The following is a 19,602-nucleotide window of genomic DNA, read 5'->3' as shown; positions in this document are numbered from 1 at the left end:
ATTTTGACTATTGTATTTGAAATCCCTTGTGTTCTATAAATTATGTTTCTCATTTGTAATAGTTTTTTTTATATAAAAAAAATGAATAGAATATAAATGAGAGTGGTTTAAGTCTAACGACAAAAATAATATAAAAACAGAAGTATTCAAAATGTCACCACACCCTCTAAACATAATAAGATTAATCATTTGTTAATAAAAAAAATACAAACTTAAAACACAATCAGATTAATCATCGGTAAAATAACAATAAAATTATAAACATACAAAATATCTCCTTAAAAACATATAAACGAGTATTTCTATGTTAGGTTAACTTTTTAAAATATTCCCTTTTTATATTTTTTTTTTCTACTTATCGAATTGTTTAACAATTTTTTTTTCTCTTAGCATAACCCAAAAATATTTGTCAACATATAATTTTAAACAAATCAAATAATATATTATTTTTATCCTTGACAATTATATCTTATAAAATAAACCTAACTTTAAAGCAAATTATCATTTATTATTTTAAACTATTTTAAATTAATTGGAATATTCAAGTACTGATTATTTAAAAAAAAAAATAGGATCTTTTTATCAATCAAACCAATTAAAAAATTATTTATTTATTAAATATTAATATATATATATATTAAATATTATCACTTAATAACTATTAAATCTAGACATACATATCATTAAAAAAAATTACTTAATTTATCTCTTACATAATTAGAGATAATGAGGGTACTAATTTATTTTCTCCTCTCATTTATATTTTATTAAAATAAATTTATAATATATATATATTAATATTAACAAAATCTTATATTTCAATTAAAAATATTTAATCTATAAATTATTTAAATTTAAATTTAAATTTAAATTTTAAATATTATTTTATTTAATATTATACAATTGTAACTTATTTTTCTTATTCAAATAACCCTTCATTAGAATTAAAAAAATTTTGATGCTCATTTCTAAATAAAACAAATAAAAATGTTATTAAGAGTTTATGAAGTTAAAAAAATGACTAAAATTTATTTGTCAAACATATTTTTTAATTAAGTTAATATTTTGAAATGTTTTTTTTTAATTAAGTTAATGTTTTGAAATGCATTATTTTTGAAGTGAAGAAAGCAAAACCAAACATTTTATGTTTTATGAAAATAAACTTGTGTATACAAAGGAAAATATAAAAAAAGGAGAGAGAAAGTATTCTTTAGAGTTTGGTACCTTTCCCTCAAGTTTCTAGCTTTGCTGGTTTACCTAGCAGAGACGACGCCCGGTGCAGTCAGCGGCGGAGGAAGCTGATAGTCAGCGGAGGAAGCTGATGATCGATGGCTCTTTCTAGGCTTCGGCATCCTGTCATCTCACGGACACCTCTCATTTTGAAAACACGTCTTCTCTCCTGCAGTGGCTACAGCTCCAGATCCTTGTCTCGGTAACTATTCCTTACCAATTCTCTCGATTTGATTCATCGCGTCCTTCTTGTAACCTAGAATCGTGGAATTGTCTTGTCTGTATGCTCTGACTTTTTGAATATTATTGACTTTCAAGTTATGAGATTGCATCATGTTCTCTGGTAACACATCCAAGAGCTCAAATCTATTAAATAAAGCAAACCCAGATACATGTTTCTCACTTGATTGTTGTTATTAGTGTTCATTTGATTTTATTTTCACATTTAGTTTAGGAAGTCAAACCTGCATATATGAAGTACAGTTCAATAACAAAATAGTCTAATGAATTGAAAGCAATGAATTCTTAAGAACCAATACTCTGAATGTCTTAGAGGAAAATGAGAAGAACAATGTGCCTCAATATGCAATCAATCAGTTTCTTCATGTGTCCAAGCAGTTTTGAAAGGCAGTGCCATTTCTCTTAACTATTGGTGCATTTTCTGAAGGAAAATAATAAAACAAAGGAACTGACAAATTGATAGATAAAGCCAAGACCACATGACATTGTATAGTAATGATCCACATTTGTTCTTCATTTATTCTTATTCTTTCAAAGAAACAATTATTCCTCTCATGTCAAACCTTATATATGACGGTTGCATAGGAACATCTAAGCACACAAGAGAAGAGGGTATGCTTTTTAGTAATGCTACTCGATAAGATTACTCCAAGGAACTGTGTTTCTACTATTCATCATACAATTCGTAGTTTTATCCTAGATTGCTTTGGAGAACCTATATTCAAAGAATATGTGCCCAAAACTCTCCTTGTCACTTTTGCAAACATGAAGAGGGTCACTAAGATCCATGAATCTTCTCAGCTAGTATCTGGTCAGGAGGATGAACTGTGTGGTTTGGAGTTGAGAACACTATTAATTCAGAGTTCATATTAAATTGTAAATTAGGCTTCACTAATAATCAAAGATCTGCAAGTTATTATTTTGTTATCATGCACATTTTATTGATGAGCCCTGCTTAGATTGAATATCTTGTTGCAGCGTTTGCAGTTTGCACCAATCTCTTCTTAATGATGGTGGCAAAGTCTTAAGGTTTGAACTCATTGACTCTCATTTCACCTATATTTTTAATGTTTTAGTTATGCAAATAATAATCATAGATGGTTTCAGTTTACTGTTCCTATATTCATCTTCCTGCCAAATTTGTTACTAAAATATAGCAGTTGATTTGTCCGCCCTAGAAACTTCATTTTGGAGTGTTTTCTTCTCATTTACTATGCTACTGTTCCTATGACTGGGTTATGATTTGATTGAGGTTGCTCATGATGGAATGACATCCAAACTACAGCTCAAAGAATCAAACAACAATAGTGTCTCATCCAACACTTCAAATATGAATCCAATACAGGCCTTTCCCAAACGCATTAGTAGATTTGATCATGCACTGATCTGAAAATGTATTATTTTTTCTTCTTCTTATGGTTTTGTTACACTTTCGTATATATGCCTAGTCCTTTGAACTGATATACTTAGCTTTCTTCAATGATCATGGTGGAGATCAAATGAATCCACATTATCTAAATTTTCATCAAAATAATCTTATTAAATTGAAATCCAATGTGTCAATATGCTTGATGTTGGCTAAGGAACAATAGATGAAGTGATGAAATTCAACCTACTGGTTCATTATGTTGTTTCCTTTGGTATTCATTTGAAACTACAATCAGTTAACATCTCATTCCCTTTCTGGACCTTCCTCAATTTGCCAATGAAGTGTCAGGCCATCACCATTCCCCTCTTATGATGGATTACATGACCAATTTTCAAAGCTGAAGGTTTGTCTTTTTGTAGTTGGATTATTTTTCTATGGATATATTCATCATATCTTATAGTATTTTGGTACCTAATGATAGTTGTGATTGTACAGTTGGCTGGTTTCAGATACTTCTCATCTGCAGGTAAAATTTCTTCCATCATGTTTTCATCTCTAGGCATGCATGCTTCTTTTATACTGGTCTCTATAATCTAAAGTTGCTAGCTTGTGGTCCTTGTATTTTGACTGTCTTTGTGCTTTAGGACCTAAATACTTTTGGATGTTATCTTTTATATCATTTCCTTGTTTCACTGGAATGCACGTCTGTCTTTCTTGAAAAAAATAGACAGCTTAAAGTTATTTTGTCTGTCTTTCTTGAAAAAAATACAGTTTAAAGTTATTTTATTTGTGATATACAATGTCCCAACTTATCTTTGGAAAGTTTTATCTTTATGTCTATATCACTAGGGGCCCAGGGGGCACAATATGGCTCTATCTCCCTTACTTTCCTTCTCTTTCTTTTTCTTTCTGTGACATACATATACCACATAAAGTTCCTTCACAAAGTTGGGTTGAAAAATATGATATATCAATTAGTTTATGTGCTGATGAATCGTAATGTGGAGACATGAGTTGCTTGTATTATTACTATTATTATTATTATTATTTTCTTTGCTCAAAGCTTGTATTATTTTTTAACTTCTACTTGATGTCTTCTTACTATGGTTTTATTATGTATAAAAAAGAAGTGGATATGTGAGCTATAAATATATCTATAAATGCTTTTTTTGGATAGGACTGGTGGTCAAATAGTTAGCCTAGGAGGTCTATAGATCATAGTAGCATACACATCAGGAATGTGGGTTCAATTTATAAGGATGTTAGGGTGTTAAGGAGATTGTGATGTCCTACATCTAGAAGAAAGTATTACATGTGAGTCCTTAGAAGTTTGTGATTGAGTTTTCAATGCCTTCATTGGTGCTTAGTGGCCCAGCCAGTTAGCTTGAGGCGTCTATAAACTGTCACGTGCACATGTCTAGGGACATAATTCCCCGTGGTTATAATATTTGCAGTAATAAGCCTCATGTGTGATTTAACTCTTGTTACCTAGTGTTTAATGTCAGACCAATGTGAGATATGGGTATGGCTGTAATTGAGTTGTAAATAACGTTACTATGGTATAGGGTGCTCATAATTTATAAATTCAAGTTAACATGCAACTTTTGTTGGCATACATTCTTAAAAACCTGTACTGAAAAAGCTCTTCTGCTCCAATTCTAGATGCCCCTTCACATGCAGTTATTGGAATGCCAGCTTTGTCCCCAACAATGGTATGATCTATGTCAAAGGAATAAAACTGTCAATTTGACATGTCAACCCGTTAGTTTTCCCAATTTAGGATTTTTGAAATTTATGTTTGTCTGATCAATTTACAGAATCAAGGCAATATTGCAAAGTGGACAAAGAAAGAAGGAGACAAGGTCAGTTGAATCTATAATTTACTTGAGCAATTAGCATGTTATGTCAAGTTGCTGAAAATGCCTTCTAGAATGAGCAGAGTTATTTTTTAATCTTTATTGCATGGTTCTTAGGATTTTGAAACAACATAGATTTTTCCCCCTTTATTAGCCCGGTCTTATGGTTTTTGTTTTTTCATTGTTTAACAGATAAATGTTGGTGATATTATATGTCTAATAGAGACGGACAAAGCTACTCTTGAGTTTGAAAGTCTTGAAGAGGGGTATTCTTTTACTTTTATGATATTTGTATTACAAGATGTTATTTTCTCCACGTGAGCTAAGAAATTGAGAATCCTACCCGGCTTTGATATTTATGCCTCGTTCCAGAGGGGTAATCTGTTTCAAAATACAGATTAATATTTCGAAGGGAGAATCACAAAATGACATGTATCCGTTTAATTAAAAGTATTAGATTGTTATATATTGTTAGTAGATAATTATTATTAGTTGGTTAGGATAATTATGTTAGTCTCTTTTTCCCAAAAAAAAATTTATGTTAGTCTTTTAGGTTATCTTTTCTATTTATTTGATTTTGATTAGATTTAGGTTTTAGTTCTATAAAAAGGGTAAGTCTTTTGATGACATTATGCATTCACTAATAAGAAGAAATATTAGTTATCTAAATTTCCTCTCAAATTCTCCAAGTCTTCCCCTTTCTCTATTCAATTCTACAAACCCAATTTAGGATTCGTAATATAACCTTTGTTTTTGTGAGATTTGTATTGCAAGAAGTTATTGTCTCCATGTGAGTTAAGAGATTGGAAAATGTCTGTTGCCTACGTGGATGTTCTTGCCTTGTTCCATTTACAATGAGATGTTTGTTGCTTATGTAGCAATTCGTTCAGGGACGTATCCTTGTATTTCTGAATCTACTAATTGTTAGTTATTTTTCCTTCTTTTGTGAACTTCAATAGATGTCAATCTTTCTTTATAGGAATAATTCCATTTACAGGCATATTTACTTTTCTATTGTTACCAAATTTCTTTTATGATTTGCAAAATTGTTGGGTTTATTTCTACAGGTATCTGGCAAAAATATTGGTACCTGAAGGTTCAAAAGATGTGCCAGTGGGACAACCAATTGCAATCACGGTACACACTACTTCCACGATTTCTAAGTTTTTTATACTTTCTGCTTAGCCCCATTCAGAAAATTAAAAGTAAAGGAAATAAAGCTTCTTTAATTAAAATTGTGAATCCGATATGTGATTTTTCTATGAATAAGAAAATATATAGAACAGACAATTTGTTGAGCCATTCTCTGGTCTATGATACCTTCAAAAAAAGGGAAGAAATTTATGGAATTTTATATTGCATTTAACAAACGATAAACCTGATGATACTACTTTTCAGTTTAAGATATTTTTCTGATCAATTTATTGTTTAGTTTTGCTCATTAATTGCTGCTAAACTAACTTAAATTATCTTACTAGGTTGAAGATGCAGATGATATCCAAAACGTCCCAGCCACAGTCACCGGTGGATTAGAAGTTGAAGAGAAGAAGTCAACCAACAAGAATGAAGTGAGTAAAGGAGGAACAAGTCCTCAACCCACTGCATCCGATCTTCCTGAACATATGGTTTTGGGAATGCCTGCTTTATCCCCGACAATGGTAAAAAAGAATTCAGAATAATTTTATTTTAGAGCTTCTCTTATGTTCAGAGTCTTCGGAGGAATTTTTTTTCTCGTGTGATTAATTGCTTGCCATGCTTTATGGAATCAATTATGCAGAACCAGGGAAATATTGCTAAATGGAGGAAGAATGAAGGCGATAAGGTTGTTTTAATGCAATGCGTTGCTTCTGCACCTTTAACCTGGCTACACTTTTTATGTTGTAAACTTATTTTCTTGTGTTGCATGTTATAATATCTCACTTTCCTTGACAGATAGAAGTAGGTGATATCTTATGTGAGATAGAGACAGACAAAGCTACACTAGAATTTGAAAGCCTTGAAGAAGGGTAACTTTCTTCAACTAAACCTTGTTTTCCTTTTCATTCTTTTGTTTGTCTAATGTCAAAAAGCTGCAGTCTTTTCATATATGATCTCAAAATTCTAAGCTATTAATTAAGGTTTCTTACTGGTGGTTTTCCTCATTAATTGAGGAAACCATGTTGTGCTTACAATAATGAATGGATATTACTGTCCATTATTTGTCTCTTAGATATATAGAGAAAAAGTAACATTATCAAATCTGTGGATAGGATTTTGTTTGCTAAAAGGTATCCATATAGGTACTTAGATTCTTAGTGCAAAACACTTGTAGTTTTATCAAAGCTGAAATAGAAGGAAGTGCGATCAACATTAGGGATAATATACTTCATATATATATTGTACTCTCTGGTAACATCATGGTATGCTTTTGATTGCAGGTTTCTTGCTAAAATAATAGCACCAGAAGGTTCAAGGGATATTGCTGTTGGACAACCCATCGCAATAACTGTATGATGCTTCTTAAACATTTTTTTCCTTGTCATTCTGAACCATAGTGTGCAAGTTTCAATCTCTCAGAGCCATGGCTAGTTTTTGGATAATTTTCTAGTGTCCACAACCATTTATTTCTCAGTGCTGAAGCAACATTGAAATACTGATTTTCCTTTTTGATCATCGATGTAAGGTGGAGAACGAGCATGATATTAAGGCCGTGAAAGAATCAGCTGGTGTAGGATCAACGAGCAAAGAGGAAACACCAACTTACAATGAGACCAAAACTGAAAGTGCAGCATCCAGCACAAAATTTACGAGGATCAGTCCTGCTGCAAAGATTCTAATTACAGAGCATGGGTTGGATTTGTCCTCAGTAGTGGCAACAGGCCCTCTTGGCACATTGTTGAAAGGAGATGTTTTAGCTGCAATTAAATCTGGGAAAGCCTCTCCTAAAGCTACGTCAACAGAGAAGAAACCTGAATCACCAAAACCTTCCTCCAATCCATCTAGTTCAGAATCTCTCGTGTCTGGGTCTCATGAAGCCGACTTTGAAGATTTTCCCAATAGTCAAATTCGCAAGGTAACATCTTTTTTTCTAGAAAAGGTAGACTTGTATAAATGAATAGATCCAAAAGTAAATTCACAAGGTAGTTTTTGCATGCACGAACACTTGGAGTGGGGTCATTTCTATATTTCCTGGTAAACCATTTAAAACATTTTTTTGTGGTCATGCTTGACACTCTGGATTCTACTGCAGACTGGAAATCATAATTAAAAAACATTAGCAGTGCTTAGGGTTGAAAATATTGGTCCTTGACTGAAATTTTTTAGCTTCATAACTTTGTCCTCCTAAATACATGTCAGAATTGTACTATGTTTAAGAAATATGTGATGGATTTTAAGACTGGGAAACAACGCTGGTCCTATTGTATTTTTCCTCTTAAAATTCTATCTGATCATACTGTCTTGGTATTTGCAGTAATATGTGTAAACATTTATATATAATTTTGATTATTTGTTTCTTTTACGAAGACACTGTCATCTGTCTTTCCTTGTTTGTTGGCTAATCCCCGAGTGTTCTTCCTGTTAGGAACAATTTTGCACCTCTATTGCCCTTTAGTAAAAATCTATGTGACTGCACACTATTTTTTCATTTGAATCAATATTTGTATTTTCTCGTACTTTGATTTTTATATTTCAATGTAGTTCTTAATTTTTATCGTGGTTTTCTTTCTCGTGGTTAGTTTCTCTTGTTTGAAGGATCTGAAAATACTTATTGTCCTTTCCTTGAATTGTATGTGTGTGCAGCTATTATTATTGATGTTTTGTATTCTATTCACTTGTTCCTCCACAAGAGATGGATTCTATGTTTCTAAAGTCTTGTAGTTTATTGATAACTTAAGAATGCACATAGAAGCTTATGAATTTCTTTCTTTCTTCCTTTGTTTTGGTGGGAAGGGAGGACATCTGTGTTGACCAGATACGAAAAATGTAAACAATTGTGACCAACTTGAGAAATGCATATTTTTAAGGTTAGCAGGTTGGTGATTCAGACCACAACTAATTGTTGTTTTCACGTTGTTGATTCATCCTATTGGAATATACTCTGTTGTTGTAGAATGGTGTGCATACATTGTTTATATGAATAGCCTGTCTTGTTTTAATGAAGTAGCTTTTTTCTCTCTCCAAACACTCTACACTTTACCCATCCTTAGGCTATTCATAGTACTATATTTTAATCTGCATTGTTTGAAGTGTTCCTTACTTTGAGGCAGATAACTGGTAATCCTTTACGGAGAAGGAATTGCTGGATCAGAAGAATTAAACATATCTTGTTTACTTGCTTCTTGATTGACAGAAGTCATGTTCTTGTTTTGCAGGTAATAGCTAAGAGGCTACTGGAATCAAAAATATCTACACCACACTTATACTTATCTTCAGGTTCTGGATATTCCTAAAATTATTTACATTTGGGTTTGTCATCACCTAATTTAATTATTCTTGGTTTCCAACAGATGTTATACTGGATCCTCTTCTATCGTTTAGAAAGGAACTGAAAGGTATGGTCTTTAAGATTCCTACTTAATCCTATATTCCGAGTCAACTCAACAAAGCTTAGCTAATTATTTATGGCATTATGAACCCCATATTTTTATTGAACTCGGGCATTAGTTAACTTTTAATTAGCACAGCAAGGAACACGATATTTCTAAGATGACTAATGGAGTCAATTTCTTCTACCTTCATTAACGTTTGTGTGATTGTAAGCTCATCTTTTCACTAACACTTTTTGCAGAGAAGTATGATATTAAAGTGTCTGTAAATGACATTCTCATCAAAGCTGTTGCAGTTGCGCTGAGAAATGTACCAGAGGCAAATGGTATGATTCTGTTTTATTATCATGCTATAAGAACATGTTATTCAATAGATAGAATCTGTCTTAACATTTGCTCGATAATGAAGATAGAATCAACTATTGGATTCTAATCATAAGATCAGTATTACTTATTCATTTTTCCTACTAGGGTTGTTTTTGTTGAAAAACTAAAGAATGCCTTTATGAGAAACATAAACTGCTCAACTCAAATTGTATTCACTGTGTTCATACCAAAAAATGGTTTTATTGTCAAATTTAAATATGCTTTGTTCTGAGGATTGAGCATGGATCTAGATTTTTGGACTTTTCTTGAATCTTGAGCCAGGTGTTATTGAACTGTATCCTTAATTAGATCGATACATTATATTGTTGTTTAAAATTAATTTGGTGAAGGATGCTAATCTTTCTTTTTAGTTAAATCAAAGTTTATTAGATAGCTTGCCAGCGTTTGTAAATATGTAAAAAGATAATTAAAATGAATCAATCACTCTACTTCTAGATGTAAGGACCTCACCTTGAACGATAAAAATCAGATGGGAAAAAAGGAACCAAAACATTGCTGCTGATTTTTGTCCTTGTTCCTTAATCAGTGCATGCTACCTTTTTTTTAGTTTTATTCTCTTAAAGGTACTTCCTATTAAGTAGTTTTGTTATTGTCTCAACATTGGATTTACAGGTATATAATTATCGGGATGCCCCAAAACATTAGGAGCAAAAAAATCCAACCTTTATAAAATATTTATAACCCTTTGTTAAAAAAAATTAGGCTAATAATAGTTTCAAACTGGAGAAATTAATGAAGTAGTTAGAGGTTGTTTATTTTGGATTTGGATTATAATCTGAAGTGAGCTTTGTGATTGAATAATATATTTATAAATACTACTTTAAATAGAAAAAATAAAAATATTTATATAATTAATTTTATTGAGCTATTAATGGTGCAAGTGTTTGTACGCTATAACCCATTTTATTAAAACAAGTGGTAGTGTGTGTTTTTTCAGTTATCATAAAAGTGATTTTTGCGAGGTGGATTCTAGGAAAAACAAACTCTCCCGCCCTTAAAGTGGGCTTATTGAAACCAAAAGTTCAATCATTGAACTCTATATTCTCTTTGGCCCCTTGTTAAAAATGAAGTCTTCTAGTAGCCTGACAGATCAAATAGGTAAAACTAGGTTAATAATTTGATTTGGCAGATCAACTATCTGAGTTAATAGTTTGGGTTTCAGCAAACTTCTTATTTTCTTTTAAAATATTATAGGTTAATGTGTAGTATGTACTGTTATGGTTTGTAGAAATTGCATTTATCTTTGTATTATTTATGTTCCACTTATCTTCTTTTATCTTATGTTTCACTTTTTTCTTGTTCATTTATATTGATTAAAGTACATCCTTGGCAGCTTACTGGAATGTTGAGAAAGATGAAATTGTTTTATGTGATTCCGTGGACATATCTATTGCAGTTGCTACTGAGAAGGTATTTCCATAGCCCTTTTCCCCTGAAGGTATTATTCCATAGTTAGTTAAAACTGTACAAGCAGGGTATAATACTCCAATCATAACAGGGTTTGATGACTCCAATTGTGAGGAATGCAGATCAGAAGTCAATATCAGCAATATCATTAGAGGTGAATATGTTTTTTTTATATAATATTAGTAATTGCCAATTGAATGTCAGGCATTTGGAAACCAGTTGCATCTTTTTGTATCGTAATATATCATGCTGTCATGAGCTATTTGGAAATACTATGATTGTATAACTCAAACTTGATATTTACAATTTTTGTTATCAACTTTTTTTCATGTTGATTATTATCTGAAAAATTCTAAAAATGTCTGAAAAATATTAATGATCTAAACAAATAATCTGATCATATGCAAAAAAATATTTTTTATGCCAAATGATGCAACCAAGTCACACTGTAATCTGGATCATTATCCAAAAACTAATCAGATCATGATCCAAATTTTTATCCCAAGCGGAATTTTAAAAAAAGAATCACTTTGGCAATTTTCCAATGGGTTCGTAATTGTCACAAAATACACATTTCCAAATAGGCTCATATTACCAGAAACCATCTTCATTCTCCCATTCATCTTTCACAATCCAAGCATGAAGTTGCAAAGGTTTAGTTTTCTGAACTGAGATTTACCAATAGTTTCTTCTTCTTGAATGATTTTATCAATACCAGGTCAAGGAACTAGCTGCTAGGGCAAGAGCAGGCAAACTTGCTCCCCATGAATTTCAAGGTGGCACCTTCAGGTACTAGCAAATTAGGCCTACTTTTCTCTCTGATGACATAATATTTGGCCTTCATCTTTTCATTATTTACTTATGTCTGAGGTGGTTTCTTCGGATCTTTTCTTTTTCTTGATTGCTCTATCTGATCATAGCCTGCAAAATGTTTAATTTTGTTTTGCAGTATATCCAACCTTGGCATGTACCCAGTGGATCATTTTTGTGCAATAATAAATCCTCCACAGGTATCCACAGGCTCCTCATTATAGAGATGGTGTAATTCTCAATCATGGAAAAAATGTTAAACATGGGGAAGTGTTCTACGATATTATTTTCATAAAAATTCTTATAAAATCTAACCATGATTTTTTATCTCTTCCAGGCATGCATTCTCGCTGCAGGGAGGGGAAACCAAGTTGTTGAACCAGTGCAGGGAAGTGATGGTATGTGCCATCATCCGCGTTTTTTTAAAATTAATTAAGTTTTTTTCTGATGGGGATAGCCTTTTGACCTTGTGATTTGGATTCTGATATACTTTTAAGGAATTGAGAGACCTGGAATTGTCACAAAAATGAATTTGACGTTATCTGCTGATCATCGTGTTTTTGATGGTAAAGTTGGAGGTAAGTAAATAGCAATAATTTTTTCTAACTGCAATTATCATTCTTACCACCAGCATACATTCTGCAATTTAATGACCTGCGATTAGTTGATTATAGTTACAAGTGTCTCATTAATGCGGCAAAAGTAATGTTTTTAATTCCCTAACTATTCCAATTTATGGTTATGTGATATTGGTATACAACCTAGAAAATGCAATCTTTATGTCGGGTCTGTAGATACATCAATATGTATGGAAATCTAAATAGCACTATTCACCTGGCTTATTTATACCCCCATAATGAAAGAAATGAAAAGAAGAGATTATTGACCCCATTTGAAAGCACCTTATTGTTTGTATTTTTGTTCCAGATACAGAAATAAAGATAAATTTATTTTCATGATAGACATGATTATTGACTCTACTAAGTTGCTGCTTGATTGTAACATAGCTGGTGGCTTCTATTTTATTTCGGTTCTTTGAATTAAAAACATATAAAAATATAGAAACTCGATGAATTATATTATTATTTTATTTTTAATATAGGAAGTTAGCATGATCCCACAGTCATTACCTCCACTTCAACTTATTGTGTTTTAAGTGAGAATTGAACCCGTGACTTTTAGTCTCTTAGACACAACTCCCTTCACTTGAGCTACCCTGGGGATTCGATGAATTATATTATTGATAGTGTTGTTAACTTGAATTATAAAGATAATATATTTATAAGATACCATAAAGTAATAGTATCATAATCATATTATGGGGTCTTTTTTTTAATACTAGGTTTTATTTTCTTGAGAAAGTTAACACAATCCCCAACTTCTAGAACAAGAAAATCATAGGACTTATACCATATCTCAACTTAAATCCAGTTATTCTACATATTAGAAAAAAATAATCTAGGGATCAAATCTCAACTCAATTGAGATTATAATGTTTTTGCTTGTTTGAGTTGGTTAGTTTTGTCAAGCTTTTGTCAATTTTCACATATTTGCAATTTTGCATTATATAACCTATCTTATTTATGATGCATGCAGGTTCTTTCCTTTCATCTCTAAGTTTAAACTTCAGTGATATTAAAAGACTTATTCTGTGACAATAATGTGTGAAGAGCTTAATAATAAAAACCGATACCAAGATTTGGGTATTTTTCTCCAAGAAGAAGATCGTCTTCCATTCGTGTGATTGTTGGAGCAGCAATTTTACTCTTTGCCATTTCCTGGCGCCATATTCATTGATGAGATGAGTCTGGGAGATTGAGTCTAATTGAGAAAATTCTTTTTTGTTTTGTTATTAATTTGTTTGTAATCAATATATATTTTTTTTTCTTTTCATGGGTTTGAATCCTGAATAATTTTTACATTGCCTCATTTCCTTCTATATGAGGTTCTAGCTAACAATAATAATTCCCCCTCAGAAGAGTGCTTTGGGTATTCAATAAATAATTTTTCCCATGAAAAGTGGGATTCCTATACACAGAAATTGCAAAACAAAGGCTTCTGTTTTGACCTCAATTTAGTAAGTTTGAACCATTTTCAAGTTAGTCATCCGTCTTGGCTTGATCTCTCATATGAATTGAAAGTGTAATCTTGTTTGGATTGTTCAAAACTAAGTTAGATATGAAATTTGAAGGCTTTGTAGATTTAAGTTTAATGGGTTACATTGGATAGATGGTTTGATTGACTATTTTTATTTTTATTTTAAATAAGGAGTACTATACATTTCAAATATTTTTAAGGGAGAATCAAATTCGTGATCTTTTAATTTCTTAGGTCACTTTTTTTATCTGGCAAAGTTTTGATAGACTATTTTTTAGTTAATGTAAATTCTTCTGAATCAACACAAACAACCTAAAGCTGGTTTATATCAGGAAATTCTTCACTTCAGTATACACCTTTAAAATTTTAATTCTTAATATTTTAAAACACATTTCTTTCCAGGACAAAATTTGATCAAATAGATCAAAAGGTTTTAAATTTGATTTTATTAAGAATGTTTTAAATAATAATTAACTTTAATTTAAAAATAAAAGCAATAATAAACTCTGGTTTAAAAAATACAATTAAGATTGTTTAGATTGTAACAATCATTTGACATATATTTTACTATATTAATAATAGTTGATGACTTGCTATACAAATAATGGTATTATTAAAAAAAATCATTACAATAGCTTTGTTATTAATAATAGAAAATTTAATTTTTAATGTGTTCCATATTAAAGATAAAGGAGATAGTGTTTAATGTCTACATTCTTAAAGAAACACAACCTATACTAGTTATTGTCATTTTCCAAAATATCAAGAGTATAAAAAGTTCAAACAATTTGCTTTGTTTAAGTTGTAAAAATAACTTAAACATTTTGCTTTGTTTAAGTTCTAAATTATAAATAAATCACTTATTCAATAACTTAATTTTATTCATGAATGGTATTAGTGTCAACTTGAGCTTGATTTAACAAATCATATCACAATTCACAACAATACATTATGAACTTCAGTGATTTAATGAGTAATTTAACCCGATTCGATTGAAAATTCTCATATTGTGAAAACTTTTGAGGGGCGCCATTTTTTATCAAAGACAATAAAAATAATATTTTATTTATATAAAAATTTATTAAATATTTATCTTCATTTATAAGTTGTGCCGGTTTAGAAATACTTTTGGAGTTGGAGTTGAGTTTGTGTGGCGAGAAATCGATAAATAATTTGTTGGACTTGTTTCTCGTCACCTTTGGTATAGATAGTGTAATTGGACTAAATATAAATAAAAATACATTTGGAAACTTTTTTAATTTCTAAATATTTTATGCAAATACATTTATAATGAATTGTGGCTTAATTTTAAGTTTGTATATTAGGTTTTTTTTAATATATATTGATGTCTACACTTTTTAATATTTTATACATATTAATTTTAATGTTTACTATTTTATTTTTATTTTAAACATCTAATTTTAAGTATTGTTTATTATAAAAGTTTATAATTTTTTTTATCTTATTCTAATAATATTTCACCAAATCATTAAAATAAGTTTTTATAAATATTTAAAATATAAAATACATATAATATTTTATTAAAATAAATAATTTGATATCATAAACATCTTTTTTTAAAACATCAAAACCCAAATATTCCAACATTCTCTAAATTTAATAAAAATAATTCAAATTGCTATGAAATTATGAGAAAAAAGAAGAAGTTTAAAGATAAAAATTTAAGAGAAAAATGAATGTGAGTTCTGTGTTTTTATATATATTTACCATTTAAAAAATAAAAATAATATAAAAATAAGTTAGTCCATATCATCTTGTGTTATATGTTAGTCTACAAATGTGATCAAGTTAAAATGTATCTCAACTATATTTAAGCCATTCAAAATTGGGTAAATATATTTATTTTATTATGCAAGAAAATATATGATATAAATATATTATATACATATCGATGATATTGTAAATATTACTTTAAATGATAATTTATTTTTGTTATGAAAGCAAATACAATTTGTATTCGATCTACGGATTAAATCAGAAAAAACTAGTTTTCTTCCAAACAAATTAAACTAATTTTGATAATTGTTACAGCAAACTCTATCGAACTCGAAACATAAGAACTGGTCTTAACCTTGATCAAAATCAAGAAAATAAATCTCAAGATCATACGAGCTGAACTTGGTTCTTTTATTTATACTTTTATTTATAATATTGTGTAAAGTTAATTGTTTTTATTTTATTTATTTATATCCTTTTTCTATCCTGCGGCGAAATGAGATGGATATCTTAGGTACCAGTCTATCTGAAGGTCCTGAGTTTGAGCTCGTTCGGCTTGTTTGGTTAAATTAGTTGAGTATATTTGCGGGTTATGTGTTTAATCTGCGGGGATTAGTCGCAAACCGAATGATAAGTTAATTTTTTCAAAACCCTAACGGTGAATTTGAATATTTGATAGAAATACAAGGATCAACTTAGATTTAGAACCCAATTAACAAAAATCCACAAAAGATATATGAAAAATGACATATGACCAATCATATTTCATCTTCAATCTCTCATTAACCAATAGAAACAAAGATTGAGATTCTTCTATATCCCCTTGCTTAACACTTCATATACATCATTCCATTTGTCAATTCCTCCATCCCACATCTCTCTCTATCTCTCACCCTTTCTCACTCTCTCTCAGAGCTTTCTACAGTCACAAAAATGGCGTCCAACACATTGATGAGCTGCGGCGTAGCTGCCGTGTGCCCGTCAGTGTTGTCATCTTCCAAGTCTAAATTTGCTGCCAGTCTACCACTTCCAATGGCTACAACCAGCTCCCGCCTTACCATGACCGCTGAATGGATGCCTGGTCAACCTAGACCGCCTTATCTAGATGGATCAGCACCTGGGTAAATGATCTGTTTCATTGAAGAAGTCAATTTCGAATTTTATTAGTTTAATTGATTAGAAGAAATGAATGGTGTTGTGCATTTGTTTTTGCAGTGACTTTGGTTTTGATCCACTTAGACTTGGTGAAGTTCCTGAGAATCTGGAGAGATTTAAAGAGTCTGAACTTATTCATTGCAGATGGGCTATGCTTGCTGTTGTAAGTTCCTTTTCCTTTTCTAATTTATAATTATGTCTATATTTGAATGGAATGTTGCATGATTTAGATAATTGGATTCAATCCTAATATTCCTTTTTTTTTATTTTGGTTATACATTATGGAATTATTTCAGTCTATTGAAATTTCTATGATTTAAGTTTTAGATTAAGGGATTAAGGTAAGGATGTCAATTATAATTTGCCACACCTTGTTAGTGGATTCTAGTTCGAATTGTTCTTTTTGTTTGAGATGGGTTTTTCATGGTTTGACCAATAGTTGATCGGTATGGGACGAGATGGCATATGTGTCCCAAGCCCGATTCAACTTGATTTTGCGAGAACATTAATAATTAAATACTCTTATTTTATAAGAGTTTTAAGTTTATTTCTTTATAATAATATGAATTTTCAATATATTATATAAAATTTATTTTATATAGTTTTATCGTAGATAATTTTGTTTAGAGAATATAATATAAACAGTGTCATGTAGCGTGGATTTCCCAACCCGTATGGTAAATACAATCTCCGCGCCCTAATCGTCATCCCTATGTTAAGGCTTGTTTGATGAAAGGCTATTTTGAATTAATAACTATACAAAGTACCAAAGTTATCCAAAAATATATGTTACTCAATTTAACTCAAATAATTTATTTACAGCCAGGGGTTTTGGTGCCTGAAGCCTTAGGGCTAGGCAACTGGGTGAAGGCTCAAGAATGGGCAGCCATTCCCGGAGGACAAGCAACCTACCTTGGGAACCCTGTCCCATGGGGAACTCTACCCACCATTCTCGCGATTGAGTTCGTTGCGATAGCATTCGTCGAACATCAAAGGAGTATGGAGAAGGATCCCGAGAAGAAGAAGTACCCTGGTGGTGCTTTCGACCCATTGGGCTACTCTAAAGACCCCGTCAAATTCGCTGAGTACAAGGTCAAAGAAGTTAAAAACGGTTAGATCCCTTCTTCTATGTCTTTTTTAGAACATTCTTAGTATCATAATATGAATCATTATTCAACTATTTGGTTTTTAAATTAAGAGTTTCTTTTTTATCACTTGAACTACCTTAATGAATTACAATTGAATATAATTCAGCATTTTGCGAGTTTAGAACCGCGAATGATTTAAGCTGATGATATTCGATGTTTTTTTGTTTGTTTTAGGACGGTTGGCTTTGTTGGCAGTTGTGGGATTTGCTGTACAACAATCGGCTTACCCTGGAACCGGGCCATTGGAAAACTTGGCTACACATTTGGCTGACCCATGGCACAGAAACATTGGAGACGTTCTCATCCCCAAGTAAATTCTCCATGAAAGAATTGTATAATTATTATTATTATTTTTTTGTTATATCAAATCATATGATCATGCCCAATATAAACCTCCATTCTTCACTCCCATGTAAACTATTTCATTGTGTCTAAGAGTGAAATATGAAGATGTTTGATCTGTGTAGAGCTCAATTAGCTATCTTAGATCATTCTATGATGGGTGTGTGTATTTTTCTTTCTTTCATATAGTGGTGTCAAAAGTTAGAATATTTTTAATAAAAAAAATCATTGTTACTTTGAAAACAAAATCACTTAAATATTGGAATCCAAGGGGTGAAGATAGTGGTGTGATATCAAGGACTAACCAATAAAAACATAGGATATAAATGAGTTAGGCCAAACTCAAGTCAATTCGTCCTGTTTGACTTGATTCAATATTTAATTTATTGACTCGAACTCGAATAAGTTTTTAAATTTGAACTTTGATTCAAAAAATTTAAATTCAAATTAAATTTTCTAACTCTAATTCAAACAAAATTTATTTTCAAAATTAAAATATCAAACTTTCATACTTATTCAACATTGAAAAACATAATATTTCAAAATGAAAATATCAAACAATCAAAACATCAAACCACCGTTATTATTCAAAATTTAAAAATATAACATTATAAAATCAAACTACATAAATTGTATAACATTCTATATGTTATTGTCTTTTTTTTAACTCATAATTTTTAACCAGATGACACTTACAATTATTTGCATTCAATAATATATAATGTTTAAGTTTAAAAATAATTACATAAAATATATGTTAAAACAAATAATTAAAATTTAATTAATTATTTTAAGATATAGATACCGACAAAATGTTTTTTATTGGTACGTCTTCTTTTTCTGAAGCAGAAGTCTACATTAAAGATTAAATTAACTTCATCCATCATTTTTTTAACATAATTAAGTTTTTTTTTTAAATCCCAAATCTAACCGGGAGTTAGTTTTGATTCAGCTTTAAGGAGAAACAGTGTTTTTGTAATAATTTAAATTAATTTTAAATAATAATTTATTAAAATATTATACTCAAATATATTTTATTTTTAAAACAAAATCTAATAAATTGAATATATTCTATTCAAAAGTAATAAAAAAAATATATCAATTGTTGTCAAACTAATTATTTTATTGTTATTATTAGAAAGATTAGAATCAAAGTAATGATAGTGGTATGTACTATGTAATAATGATGGTGGGCTACTCCTCTCTACCTATGATATCGAACTACAACTCATATTAAATATCATTTTATATTTTTTTATCTATCACATTAAATGAGTAACGATAGAGGGAGCGAAAGA

At 30.5% G+C, this 19,602-nt stretch overlaps 2 protein-coding genes across 4 annotated transcripts; both read left to right on the top strand.

Moving 5' to 3' along the window:
• Window positions 1-1,187: 1,187 nt before the first annotated feature.
• Window positions 1,188-13,902, top strand: LOC124933915 (dihydrolipoyllysine-residue acetyltransferase component 1 of pyruvate dehydrogenase complex, mitochondrial). Of its 3 annotated transcripts, none has more exons than XM_047474358.1 (23): window positions 1,190-1,432; window positions 2,449-2,499; window positions 3,188-3,242; window positions 3,335-3,365; window positions 4,502-4,551; window positions 4,657-4,701; window positions 4,888-4,961; window positions 5,763-5,832; window positions 6,174-6,353; window positions 6,473-6,517; window positions 6,628-6,701; window positions 7,113-7,182; window positions 7,358-7,747; window positions 9,048-9,108; window positions 9,183-9,227; window positions 9,464-9,547; window positions 10,942-11,018; window positions 11,107-11,169; window positions 11,734-11,804; window positions 11,965-12,025; window positions 12,163-12,223; window positions 12,323-12,403; window positions 13,422-13,902. In XM_047474358.1, exons 1-23 carry the CDS (start codon window positions 1,329-1,331, stop codon window positions 13,478-13,480), a joined length of 1,902 nt encoding a protein of 633 aa, XP_047330314.1. In that variant the 5' UTR covers window positions 1,190-1,328; the 3' UTR covers window positions 13,481-13,902. The 3 variants fall into 3 exon arrangements, with proteins under 3 accessions (XP_047330315.1, XP_047330314.1, XP_047330313.1); XM_047474357.1 differs by having other exon boundaries at window positions 3,182-3,242; XM_047474359.1 differs by lacking the exons at window positions 4,657-4,701; window positions 4,888-4,961; window positions 5,763-5,832; window positions 6,174-6,353 and having other exon boundaries at window positions 1,188-1,432; window positions 3,182-3,242.
• A 2,613-nt stretch (window positions 13,903-16,515) lies between these two features.
• Window positions 16,516-18,436, top strand: LOC124934009 (chlorophyll a-b binding protein 6A, chloroplastic). Its single transcript, XM_047474464.1, has 4 exons — window positions 16,516-16,780; window positions 16,875-16,977; window positions 17,637-17,925; window positions 18,137-18,436. The coding sequence occupies exons 1-4, from the start codon at window positions 16,593-16,595 to the stop codon at window positions 18,274-18,276; spliced, it is 720 nt and encodes a 239-aa protein (XP_047330420.1). The 5' UTR covers window positions 16,516-16,592; the 3' UTR covers window positions 18,277-18,436.
• Window positions 18,437-19,602: the final 1,166 nt, after the last annotated feature.

Source organism: Impatiens glandulifera, chromosome 4 (assembly GCF_907164915.1).
Source record: "Impatiens glandulifera chromosome 4, dImpGla2.1, whole genome shotgun sequence".
Taxonomy (NCBI): domain Eukaryota; kingdom Viridiplantae; phylum Streptophyta; class Magnoliopsida; order Ericales; family Balsaminaceae; genus Impatiens; species Impatiens glandulifera.
Note: the sequence above shows the minus strand (reverse complement) of the source record. Positions and strands in the feature narration are given on the sequence as shown.